This window comes from Brugia malayi (genome assembly GCF_000002995.4).
Source record: "Brugia malayi strain FR3 genome assembly, contig: Bm_203, whole genome shotgun sequence".
NCBI classification, from domain to species: domain Eukaryota; kingdom Metazoa; phylum Nematoda; class Chromadorea; order Rhabditida; family Onchocercidae; genus Brugia; species Brugia malayi.
Window position 1 is genome coordinate 1 of NW_025062411.1, and position 13,403 is coordinate 13,403.

The following is a 13,403-nucleotide window of genomic DNA, read 5'->3' on the forward strand; positions in this document are numbered from 1 at the left end:
AAATAGACTTTAGTGGATAACAAAATTACAACTTACTGCCATTTATTTCAACTTGAGATAACAAGTAGATATTCATACATCAGAATTGGCATTTATGATTAGAAAATCTGGATATTTTTATGAAATATATGTCGAATTCAATTGAAAACGATCCCTATTATAAAATATTAACACTTTCCAAGAAAGAAATATATCTATATTTGTATAACATAAGCATACAAAAACCCACACTTAAACAAATTTCAAAAACATGCAACACAATTATTGAACATATCGCCATTTCCATAAAAAAATTTTATCCTAATCTTAGATTGGACTCGCAGGAGAATCAGTAGCAACTGATCGAACGCTCTCAGTTGGTTTTGTGGACGGTAGTGGATCTTCAGGGGGTGACCTACGCTGATCCGCATTTGTCACTGATTCCATGCCTTTCAGAGTCTCCATGTCACATTATCGTTCTGTTGTAAGATGATGTTCCTGCAACTGTGGTTTGGTATCAACACAGATAACATGCTGGTCATTTCGTTCTCGATCATCTCCTCTCAACCGTCTTTCGAAATGTTCCTCTTGCTCGCATTCATGCATTACACGTGGACTACCACGCCTACGACGATCAGGTGAATATGGTCGTCTTTCGAACGGACTCGCTGACCTTGACCTGAAAAAAAAAACCAACATTCGATAATCTGATATATATATATACAAATATTTTTTTCTAACACTTTGATTCTTTTAACAAATCTCAAGAAAGCATAATAGCAACACAAGGATTATCAACCTTGATCGACTTCTGCTTCTTGATCTCGACGAACTTCTCCTCCGTCTCCTTCCATAGCGATCATGTACACGACGATCATAGTCATATTCCCGTTCCCTGTCACGATCTCTTTCTCTGTCGCGATCATAAAATCCCCTACGACCCAATGAAGGTCCACCACGTCCACGTCTGAAACCGAGCCATATTAACTGATTTTTCTTAGCTCATCGTAACTTATATAATTGTTAAATAAGGCTTAAACAATTCGTTAGACAGCTTGTTCAGAAATGAAACAATTGCTGTTAAATTCTGCTAATTACTTTTAAACTTTGAAAATATTTTCCTTCTCATACAACTTATGACTATTTGAATACTTCAGTAATATACAATGTATGTCATACCTATATCCACAATCTGCTCCAACTCGACGTGAACCACCCCTAAACGGCTGAAAAAAAAAATATTTAATACCATGAGCAAAACGAGGTGGCGGTAAAGACATATTCAGAATATTTGGAACGGCGGAATGTGTTGTTAACTGAGCATACGTTGGAGTTGTGGTCACAGAGAGTTGTGATGCGGAAGGAACTGATGTTCCTATTGTACCAGTAACAGCAGAAGTAGTTGAAGATACTTTATTGAGTATGCTTACTAAATCTGAACTTGAACCAACAAGGCCCTTCTTTTTTAGTTCAGTCATTAATTTCTGCAAAAATTTCATTGCTTTCATTTATATATGCTTTTAATAGATAAGAATTAAATAGTAATTCAAAAACAGCTATCCTTAAAACTTTTGAAATTAAAATAAACATATAACGAATTTAACAAAATTGATCACTTACTTTATTTCTTTTCCTTCACTCTGATTATGACTTGCTGAACCTCTAGCAGTGGTAGCAGCATCCTAAAAAATATCAAATATTTAATACGCAACAAAAATGCTGAGACCTTCATGATTTGAAATTATGTAACAACAAATTAAGTTCAGAAAATTACCTGATTAAGACCTCCCCACGTTTTACATAGTACCTCCGTACCTCCCCACGTTTTAACATAGTAACAAAATAAAAATTACAACGAGGGATCATAAAATGGCATCATAATAGTCTTTTGCCTCTTTTCCTCATTTTTTTTCGCTTCACTCTGCGAACTTCGACGTTCAAAAAATATAGCATCCGTAAGCGGTATCAATTTCCACTGAAAATTTTTTTAAAAAATCAGCTACAAAAAAGTTGTTCACAACATTGATTAATTTCTGAGAAGTTGAAGTCCTACATAATATCAAAGATCTTGAATTGTAAACTTTATTAGCCTACCTACCTACCACCACCTGACATGAAAGGACCAATTTAATAGATGCTTGCAAATAAATGTAGAACTCCACAAGTTCCACAATTCCAAAGTTCAATGATTATTAAGATTTTTAACAACATTTGAAAGTACTGGAAATCCCAATAATCTTTAAACATTCCTCAATATTTAAATCACATTTGAAAATTAAAAAAACAAAAACATCAGAAATTAGCTATACTGGAATATGAGTGATTCCTTCCGAACGACCAGTATTGAAGCCAAATTCAGTTATATGTAGGCTGCGTTGTTCTTTCATAAATGTTCGTTCACGTTGCATTTCGAGGTGCTTCATGTCTTCAGATGACAATTTGCTAACATTTACTGAAATTTGAACTTTAAAATTGCTATACGATCTGATGGATCATATAAGAATCAGCTAAGTAAATTCAAACCAACAGTATTAAGAACAAATATATTAATGAAACAAAAGTAATTACAAGTTGAAATTCTGTTTCTAAGTTAGGGAATGAACTTACTAGTCATTTTATTAGTCATGCAAATTGTGACAATTATATTTTTCTCATATAATTAATCCTACTCCCAGATTTAAAATACAGCAATTATGAAAAAAAAAAAAAAAAAAAAAAAACTAACATCTTTCACCCTTCTACTTCAAAATACCGAACTTCAACAAGCTCCTGTCCATTTTCATCAGCGAAACGTATCTTACCAATTGGTACAATGTTTGGTTCTTCCACTACTTTTTTTCCTCTACCGATCCCTCGTCCTGTTTTTCTTTATTAAGCGATTTTGAGGTATCACTATATGGTCCCTCCTAAAAAGAATTGTTGTTAAATGATTTTTCAAAACAAGAAAAAAACTTAAAAATCAAAATTAGACTTCGAACATAATCACAAATTATGACTATGATTGCGTAAAATTGGAATGACGACTTCTCTTCTATAAAGATGTAGGAGTTTTAAAAAAGAATTATTTTGTAAGCTAGCAATGCATGATATTCAATCATAACTTCCACTAATTTAATATTTCATACAGCTGTAAATTAGCCCAGTATTAACAAAATTTAATACAATCATTACTGACTCTATTAAAACTGAACTAGTTGATTTAAAAATTTTGTTTAACAACACAAACCACTAAATACACCATACCTAAACTTAAAATTCAAAAATCTTAATGTATGAAAGAACAAACCATAACACTCGGTATAACGGATATCGATGGTTTCAAATTCAACGTCGATCGCTTTTTAGCTTGCTTTGGAGGAGGTTTCTTATGTCCTGGATCCATCAGAGCATCCATAAATGTATTGCTCATCATGACTCCTATAAATCACTAAGATTAGATTAAGTAAGAATTAATATTAACAGTACATTAACAATGTGAAAAATATGCAAATGATGAATACTTACTTTTTAGTTGGAAAGTAAGGATTTGTTGTATCAAGAACAAAATATTAAAAATGTATGACTTACTTGCAGGAGTGTGTGAAACAGGTTTTTTATCAGCGAACGGTGCAGATGAGACAGGAAGTGATACTTATGACACACTTGTTGGAACAGCTATAATGATAAAAATTTTAAATAGTTTAGCTATAAAAATAGTACACATCGAATCGTTGGCATCTAATAATGCTTTATAATGACAAAAAGGTTAGAAATCACCACAGCATAAATCGAGCAAAACTACAGCTCATTCGTAGCTTATACAAACAACAATTTGAAATATAATGATAATTGACTAAAAAAAGTCGCAGCTATAAAAAAATGGACATACCGGTGCGTTTTTTGGCAACTAATAATGCCTTACTAGGCAAATTGCCTTTCTTTTTGGACGTTACCATTGTGCTATCATTACTTTTGCCTGTCATACCTTCACCATCACCTTCTAGTCCTAAAATCAGCAAAAATAAACACCTTCAAAAATAAACATAATCAGCAGTTTATTAAATTGGGATCATCCGATGATTGTACAAGCCTACTGCAAGTAATCGCTTGTACTATGTGCACCCACGATACACACCAGAGTTGGGGACAAGATGATGTCACATCTGAATTTTTGTTGAATTAGCACAGTTGATTTATAAAATTATGTGAAGTAGTGATGCGCAATTAGGCGATCCATATTTTCCGTGTAACAGTGATGAGTTACAATAATCTCATTTGCATTGTAAACCTTAACATTGACATTTGTGACTGCTTAATCATGCCAGAACCGTTGTAATACATACTAGAACCAATACAGTACCATTACAAATATGACAAAAACAATGCAAATTCATCCATCACTTCTACTATCTTCCAGAGTTAGCATTGTTTTTACATTCTTAGGTCTCGTTCAAGCAGTGCCATTATTTTTCTCCAGTTCTATCCTGCACAAAATTCCTAATTCATATTTCTTTCATGCTTGCTTTGAAATTATTAAGTTTGCTTTGAAATTAAATTTCATTGCTTTGAAATTAAAATTTCTATTTGATTTTGCTTCCTGATGCATTTTTCTGGATTATTCACTTCAATGCCAATTCATTTTGTAGGTATTTCTAAAAACGTTGGCTAGAGAAAAAGCACAGCTTGTTTTCATATATAACATTGTATGTATGATATTAAAAAAAAAGCACTGTTTTCATGAAAATAGTTGTCCGAAATGCTTGAAAAAAGAACAGTTTTATGGGAAAAAAAATGCACAACAAAATTAGCAGTTAGCAGTAGCACGGCTCGTACAATCACCGAACACCTGTTGCATGGAATGGTGATGAAGAAAATCCTGAAATTCATCAACATTATCATGCAAGCTAGTATAACCGACATTAAATCTAATTTTAAAATACTTGACTTCCAAATGAGACAAGAAATATTGAAGTTGTATGTTAAAATATATATATAATGCAATACGCCTTTTGATGACAAGATAGTCATGAAGCAAATCAGAATTTTGGTTAAATGATTACTGATCAAAGGAAATCATGATCGCCTCAAAAAATTATTTTTCACTTCCAAATTGTGAAATCACGTTTAGTTTCCCATTCCAAAATTTATTCTTCTAATATTTGATGTGAAGCAACTTCTCCTTCTTCTCCTACTGTTAATATTACACTATATAAGATCAAGCACCTCCTCCTTTGAATTTAGGAATTAAATGCCAACTTCACCTAATAGAGGAGTCACTTAGCTAGTATTGAGATACTTTGGAAAAATTTTTCCTTCATAAAATGGTCATGATATTACAATATTAGCATGACAACAATCAATGTTCATCTTGCCAACAACTTATAGAATTCTCAAAAGATTTCAGAATTTCATTCTCCTGTTTTTCTAGTAAATCTAACTTCTAGTAAATCTTCTAGTAAAAAACATCCTAACTTCTATAAAAACATAAAAACAAAATTTACAATACAACATTTTTTGAATAAAAATCTTACACCTGACTAAACGATGGCCAAGAAGAATGAGAAATAACACTTAACCAGTACAGTACCTATTGAACGGAATTTCGAAGTATAGGTCTTGGCTTTTTTTGGGCGTCGTTTCTTTTCTTTTCTTTCCTTATCCAGTTTCTCGAACATATTGAATTCATTAAGTTTATTCAATATAGCTTTCGCTGACTTATTTAATTTTTCTGTTTTTTCTACTTTAGTTTTAGAAGATGAAGCCTTCATGGACTTTTCGGCTTTGGCAGATGAAACGTCTAATTTTTCAGGATTTTCGATGCTTGGAGACTTTTTACTAGATTCTACTTTATTTCCAGAAATGTCCTTTAGCTTTCTCCCATCCACTTCTTTTTCAGTTTTCGTAGTTTTTAAATTATCTTCCATCATCTTCGCTTTACTCGCACCTCCAGATGCCATATGAGGTGTTTTACGCCTTCCAGAACCAACTTTTTTCAATTCTTCAGGTACTTGCTGAGGTGGTGCGGATACTAAACGTTTCCATTGTATCACTAAATCACCAGATATTTTGCGTACGTCTGAAAAAAACCAAAAATATTTGTAATTTATGCAAACTAGAAACTAAAACAAAGTGAAAAAAAAAGCAAAACCAATGAACTACGAATTGCTTTCCACATAGCATAATTTGAAACAAACCTCAGGACAAATCTTCGATAATTTACGAACAAATTTCGGAGTATCGTTTGACTGCAACAATTCCAGGGTTAGATTTGCCTTAAATGAATCAGTTAAATAAAGCTGAAAAGTAGTCGAAAATTAGCCTCTACGTAACTGAAATAATTATTTGCTTTGAAATATGACCAAAAAGAGAAAGCTGAGAAAATTGAGAACTCATGATAAAATGAACAAACAAGAACGTTTATATTTATTGAAACTGTGATTAGCAATTGCATCTACATGAACACAGTTCGATAATAAATTGTAGAACAGAATGCAAGATTTTACAAGATTATAATGTATGACATGAACATGATGAGTTATTAGAAGCATTAGTATACCACTTAATAAAATGAAAAACCGAAAACTCTATTGAAATAATTCATAAACTTTCAGTTTATATCCAAATTAAGTAATAAAAATAGCTGTAATCGATTTACGATTGAGAATGAAAGTAAATCTGTAGACACATGAAATAACTTACTTGCGAACACTAGCTTAATAGTAATTTCAAACGACTCCAATCTTCGTTCGCCTCAGCAGTTTTTAACCATGATCCCATCTGCTTCCAGCCAAGTGGCGTACTAAAACGCTGAATCGCAGCAACTTATGCAATCACTGTCGAACCACTAAAAAAGAGAATTCTAAACTTAAGGAATAAATAAAATCCATCGCACTCGTGTGTTATTCTTTCGTTAAATCTCCAACTCTAATACTACATTATAAAGTAATGAATTAATACTATTTCTAATTTTTACAAGTTTTCATTTAAATTCAAAAATAAAACAAGAAGTTTTAAAATCAAGAACGTTTCCAAGGGCGCAAACTTATTTCTTAAACAGTCTTTCATGACATATAACTTTGATTTACCTTATTTTCTCACTCTCTCTGTCATCTGGTGCAACTAATTTCTTTTTTGGCTTCCCAGCAATACCACTGATACCTGAAGAAGACGGTTGCAATTCCAACTCGCTGGCGTAAAAACACATAGCAAGGTTGAGCACTGCTCTCCATCACACGATACAGCTAGAAAATGATCCTTTTCATATATTTTACAATTACCTATTTCAAATTCCTAATTTCATGAGTATTTCTCTAACCTTTATCTACAAATGTATTAAGTACTAATGAAGTTAACGTATAGGTAATTTGAAAATACGAAAGTAGAATACCTGATTATGATAATTGTCAATTACTTATAATATTTGTATAAACTAACATTAGTATATAAACCATGCACCAACATGATAATAGCATTCTCCCAACTTTTGCTCATCTTCTTTTGCTACAAGAAGGCAACTTATTATGGACATTTTTAAATCTCCATATTCTTTAAATGACAGTGTAATTTTAAGATTAAGAATAAAAGAAAATAAAAGATTTAACAATTAAAAATATGAACCCTGATGTAATCTTGGACGATCCTGCGTTCTCACAGACTGCAGCGCATAGATCGGTTGACCTTCTACCGTGTGTCCAACAACAGTGTACTGAAAAAAAATCAAAAACATTCACTAAAATCTTATCAAATTTATGTACTTATTTTTGAAGTCATCGTTCACTCAACCTTAAGCTTACTTACTCTTAATCATTGATTGTTTCTTTACACTGAGTCATTCAGTTGTCTAAGTAAATCTCGATCCATTTGAAGTTCAATTTTGAAAAAAAAAAACCCTTCGATATTATTATGTGATCAAGTGTAATTAGGGTAAAAGCAAAACTGAAAGTAGAATATGCGATGATGAAATATATGTGATGTCGCAAACACAAAATGTATGTGGAAATCCGACGAATTAATATGAGTATCGGAGACTAGGAAATATCTCATATCACCACCATCCAGCAAAAAACAAGCAAGGGGAACGATTCCTGTTCATAGTGACGTGAAGCCTACACAAGCAGATTCTTCAGATTAACCAAATCCAAATGATCCCATATTGCTAAGCACACAAACCAGACTGCTGTTATTAGTTTTAGAATTGGAGAGTCACCCATCCAGCATCGAAAGTGAAAATAAACAGTCGACAACTTTAGAGTCAAAAAAATTTTCTATAGATGAAATTGTTAATCCAATTCTACAAATTTGATTAGGTTTGCTGATCGTCTCTGAGCTGTATGAGCAGTCCCATTTGCAGCCCTTTCTACTGCAACAAATCACGCAACAGCGCAATGTGCTAGTACTAGTACAGCTCCATAATTCCTTTGACAACACAATTTTACCAGTCGTAAATGAAAGTGAGAAAGATTAAGAAACAATCCATTGAATTTGGGCGATTTACTTCAAGTTTTTAGCTTCAAGTTTAATAATGGTCTTACAGCAGAACTTTAACATAGCTAAGAGATAAGTTATGGGTCCATCAAATCTGGCTTTCCCCATAAAATCCCATCAAAAATTGTATGAACAAATATTTCACGTTACTGAACTATTTGGTGGATTCTCCGAGTTTAAGGAAATCAGTATTCCAACACTACATCACGTGGTTCTATATTGGGAATGTTAATTTTGCAAGTGAAGCTGTATAATTTATTAACAGATTCTGATTTCTTTAAAATAGAAAAATCCATTTAACTGGTCGTGGGGTAAGTGAAGAAAAAGCTAACAATACATTCTTTAAAATTATTTGCTACATCATAAATGTTCGTATTGTGAACAGACAAACCATGGAATGTTAGCAGTACTTTTATAGATAATATGAGGATGGCAGCACACAAACATTTCATAATTCAGATGAACACTGACTACCCCAAAGTAGTACATTTTTCCTTTTTAAATAGCCCTAGCTTGATACTCGGACATTTTGTTCCATTTCAAGTACCTGTTTAAATTTATCAATTCAAAATACAAATAAAATTGCGACTACCGACCTTATTGCTTTCATTTGAAATAACTTTTGGTTCTTGCAATCTTTGCTGAGGTTCACAGAAAACTGTGTTTTCCTGTTCACTAGCGTATCTTAATCCACCGAAACGCATTGCTATTGATGCCCTCTTGAAATAAAATATTCAGGCATCCCAGCTGAATCACCAGATGTTGGGGAATATGAATGCGTCAGCAAATCTGTTATTGAGTACTCGTGATAACTAGGTATCAATTGATGTAGATCATCGAATACCTGAAATGAAAAATGGGGTATCGTCATGTACGCACTCTCAACAGATATTACCATATCACTAGAAGATATATTGATTAATTCATTAACTCATACCATATCTCTGCAAATATAACAATATCACTAGAAGACATTTTGATTTTTTTCATTAACTCATACCATTTCTCTACAGATATGACAATATCACAAGAAGACATTTTGATTTATTGATTAATTAAAACCATTTCTCTGCAGATATAACAATATCACTGGAAGACATTTTGATTTTTTCATTAACTCATACCATTTCTCTACAGATATAACAATATCACTAGAAGACATTTTAATTACTTCATTAACTTGTACCATTTCTCTGCAGATATAACAATATCACAAGAAGACATTTTGATTTTTTTCATTAACTCATACCATTTCTCTACAGATATAACAATATCACAAGAAGACATTTGGATTAATTGATTAATTAAAACCATTTCTCTGCAGATATAACAATATCACTAGAAGACATTTTGATTAATTGATTAATTAAAACCATTTCTCTGCAGATATAACAATATCACTAGAAGATATTTTGATTCTCTACAGATTAAACAATATCACTAGAAGACATTTTTTTTAATTCATGTCACTTCGCTGCTGATATAACAATATCACTAGAAGACATTTTGATTAATTCATTAACTCATACCATTTCTCTACAGATTAAAAATATCACTAGAAGACATTTTTTTTAATTCATGTTACTTCGCTGCTGATACAACAATATCACTAGATGACATTTCGATCAATTCATGCCACTTCTCTACTGATATAACAATACAACTAGAAGACATTTTGATTAATTCATTAACTCATACCATTTCTCTGCAAATATAACAATATCACTAGAAGACATTTTGATTAATTCATGCCACTTCTCTACTGATATAACAATATCACTAGAAGACATTTGATTAATTCATTAACTCATACCATTTCTCTGTAGATACAACAACATCACTAGAAGATATTTTGATTCTCCACATATTAAACAATATCACTAGAAGACATTTTTTTTTAATTCATGTCACTTCGCTGCTGATATAACAATATCACCAGATGACATTTCGAACAATTCATGCCACTTCTCTACTGATATAACAATATCACTAGAAGACATTTTGATTAAATCATTAACTCATACCATTTCTCTGCAAATATAACAATATCACTAGAAGACATTTTGATTAATTCATGCCACTCTCTACTGATATAACAATACCACAAGAAGACATTTTGATTAATTCATTAACTCACACCATTTCTCTGTAGAAACAACAACATCACTAGAAGATATTTTGATTCTCTTCAAATTAAACAATATCACTAGAAGACATTTTTTTATTTCATGTCACTTCGCTGCTGATATAACAATATCACTAGAAGACATTTCGATTATTCAAGCCACTTCGCTGCTGACATAACAATATCACCAGAAGACATTTCGATCAATTCATGCCACTTCTCTACTGATATAACAATATCACTAGAAGACATTTTGATTAAATCATTAACTCATACCATTTCTCTACTGATATAACAATATCACTAGAAGACATCTTGATTAATTCATTAACTCATACCATTTCTCAACATATTAAACAATATCACTAGAAGACATATTTTTTAAATCACGACACTTCGCTGCTGATATCACAATATCACTAGAAGACATTTCGATTAATTCATTAACTCATACCATTTCTCTGCAAATATAACAATATCACTAGAGGACATTTTTTTAATTCATGTCACTTCGCTGCTGATATAACAATATCACTAGAAGACATTTCGATTATTCAAGCCACTTCTCTACTGATATAACCATATCACTAGAAGACATTTCGATTAATTCATGCCACTTCTCTACTAATATAACAATATCACTAGAAGACATTTTAAATAACTTCATTAACTAGTACCATTTCTCTGCAGATATAACAATATCACAAGAAGACATTTTGATTGATTCATTAACTCATACCATTTCTCTGCAGATATAACAATATCACTAGAAGACATTTTAATTACTTCATTAACTAGTACCATTTCTCTGCAGATATAACAATATCACAAGAAGACATTTTGATTAATTGATTAATTAAAACCATTTCTCAACAGATATAACAATACCACTAGAAGATATTTTGATTAATCCATAAACTCATACCATTACTCTGCAGATGCAACAATATCACTAGAAGATGTTTTAATTAATTCATTAACTCATACCATTTCTTACCAATATTGCAAGATCACTAGAAGACATTTTGATTAATTCATGCCATAATTCTGCAAATATAACAATATCACTAGAAGATATTTTGATTAATCCATTAACTCATACCATTTCTCTACAGATATAACAATATCTCTAGAAGACATATTGATTTTTTCATTAACTCACACCATTTCTCTACAGATATAACAATATCACTAGAAGAGACATTTTAATTTCTTCATTATCTAGTACCATTTCTCTGCAGATATAACAATATCACTAGAAGACATTATAATTACTTCATTAACTAGTACCACATCTCTTAACAATATCGCTAGAAGGCATCATGATTAATTCATGCCACTTCTCTGCTATATAACAATATCGCTAGAAAGCATTTTGATTAATTCATTAACTCGTACCATTTCTCTGCAAATATAACAATATCACTAGAGGACATTTTTTTATTTCATGTCACTTCGCTGCTGATATAACAATATCACTAGAAGACATTTCGATTAATTCAAGCCACTTCTCAACTGATATAACAATATCACTAGAAGACATTTTGATTAATTGATTAATTAAAACCATTTCTCTGCAGATATAACAATATCATTAGAAGACATTTTGATTAATTCATTAACTCATACCATTTCTCTGCAGATATAACAATATCACTAGAAGACATTTTAATTACTTCATTAACTAGTACCATTTCTCTGCCTTTATAACAATATCACTAGAAGATATTTTGATTAATTGATTATTTGAAACCATATCTCTGCAGATAAAACAATATCACTAGAAGACATTTTGATTAATTCATTGACTCATACCATTTCTCTGCAAATATAACAATATCACTAGAGGACATTTTTTTAATTCATGTCACTTCGCTGCTGATATAACAATATCACTAGAAGACATTTCGATTAATTCAAGCCACTTCTCTACTGATATAACAATATCACTAGAAGACATTTCGATTAATTCATGCCACTTCTCTACTAATATAACAATATCACTAGAAGACATTTTAATTACTTCATTAACTAGTACCATTTCTCTGCAGATATAACAATATCACAAGAAGACATTTTGATTAATTGATTAATTAAAACCATTTCTCTACAGATATAACAATATCACTAGAAGATATTTTGATTAATCCATTAACTCATACCATTTCTTACCAATATTACAAGATCACTAGAAGACATTTTGATTAATTCATGCCATAATTCTGCAAATATAATAATATCACTAGAAGATATTTTGATTAATTCATGCCATAATTCTGCAGATAAAACAATATCATTAGAAGACATTTTGATTAATTCATTAACTCATACCATTTCTCTACAGCTATAACAATATCACAAGAAGACATTTTGATTAATTGATTAATTAAACCATTTCTCTGCAGATATAACAATATCACTAGAAGACATTTTGATTAATTGATTAATTAAAACCATTTCTCTGCTGATATAACAATATCACTGGAAGACATTTTGATTTTTTTCATTAACTCGTACCATTTCTCTACTGATTTAACAATATCTCTTGAAGACATTTTGATTAATTGATTATTTGAAACCATATCTCTGCAGATAAAACAATATCATTAGAAGACATTTCGATTAATTCATTAACTCATACCATTTCTCTACATATATTACAATATCACTAGAAGACATTATTATTACTTCATTAACTAGTACCACATCTCTTAACAATATCGCTAGAAGGCATCATGATTAATTCATGCCACTTCTCTGCCTATATAACAATATCGCTAGAAAGCATTTTGATTAATTCATTAACTCGTACCATTTCTCTACTGATTTAACAATA

At 31.2% G+C, this 13,403-nt stretch overlaps 2 protein-coding genes across 2 annotated transcripts; both read right to left on the minus strand.

Annotated features, from left to right (window-relative positions):
- Nucleotides 1-450: 450 nt before the first annotated feature.
- Nucleotides 451-2,402, minus strand: Bm17276 (Uncharacterized protein; the record flags this gene model as incomplete). Its single annotated transcript, XM_001896322.2, has 6 exons — nucleotides 451-658; nucleotides 779-946; nucleotides 1,159-1,463; nucleotides 1,640-1,661; nucleotides 1,833-1,954; nucleotides 2,289-2,402. The coding sequence occupies 6 exons, from the start codon at nucleotides 2,400-2,402 to the stop codon at nucleotides 451-453; spliced, it is 939 nt and encodes a 312-aa protein (XP_001896357.2).
- A 405-nt stretch (nucleotides 2,403-2,807) lies between these two features.
- On the minus strand, nucleotides 2,808-9,146 carry Bm268 (histone B4, putative; the record flags this gene model as incomplete). The annotated part of the gene is made up of 6 exons (XM_001896324.2): nucleotides 2,808-2,885; nucleotides 3,266-3,396; nucleotides 3,848-3,964; nucleotides 5,546-6,034; nucleotides 7,576-7,663; nucleotides 9,039-9,146. 6 exons carry the CDS (start codon nucleotides 9,144-9,146, stop codon nucleotides 2,808-2,810), a joined length of 1,011 nt encoding a protein of 336 aa, XP_001896359.2.
- Between the last annotated feature and the right edge of the window lie 4,257 nt (nucleotides 9,147-13,403).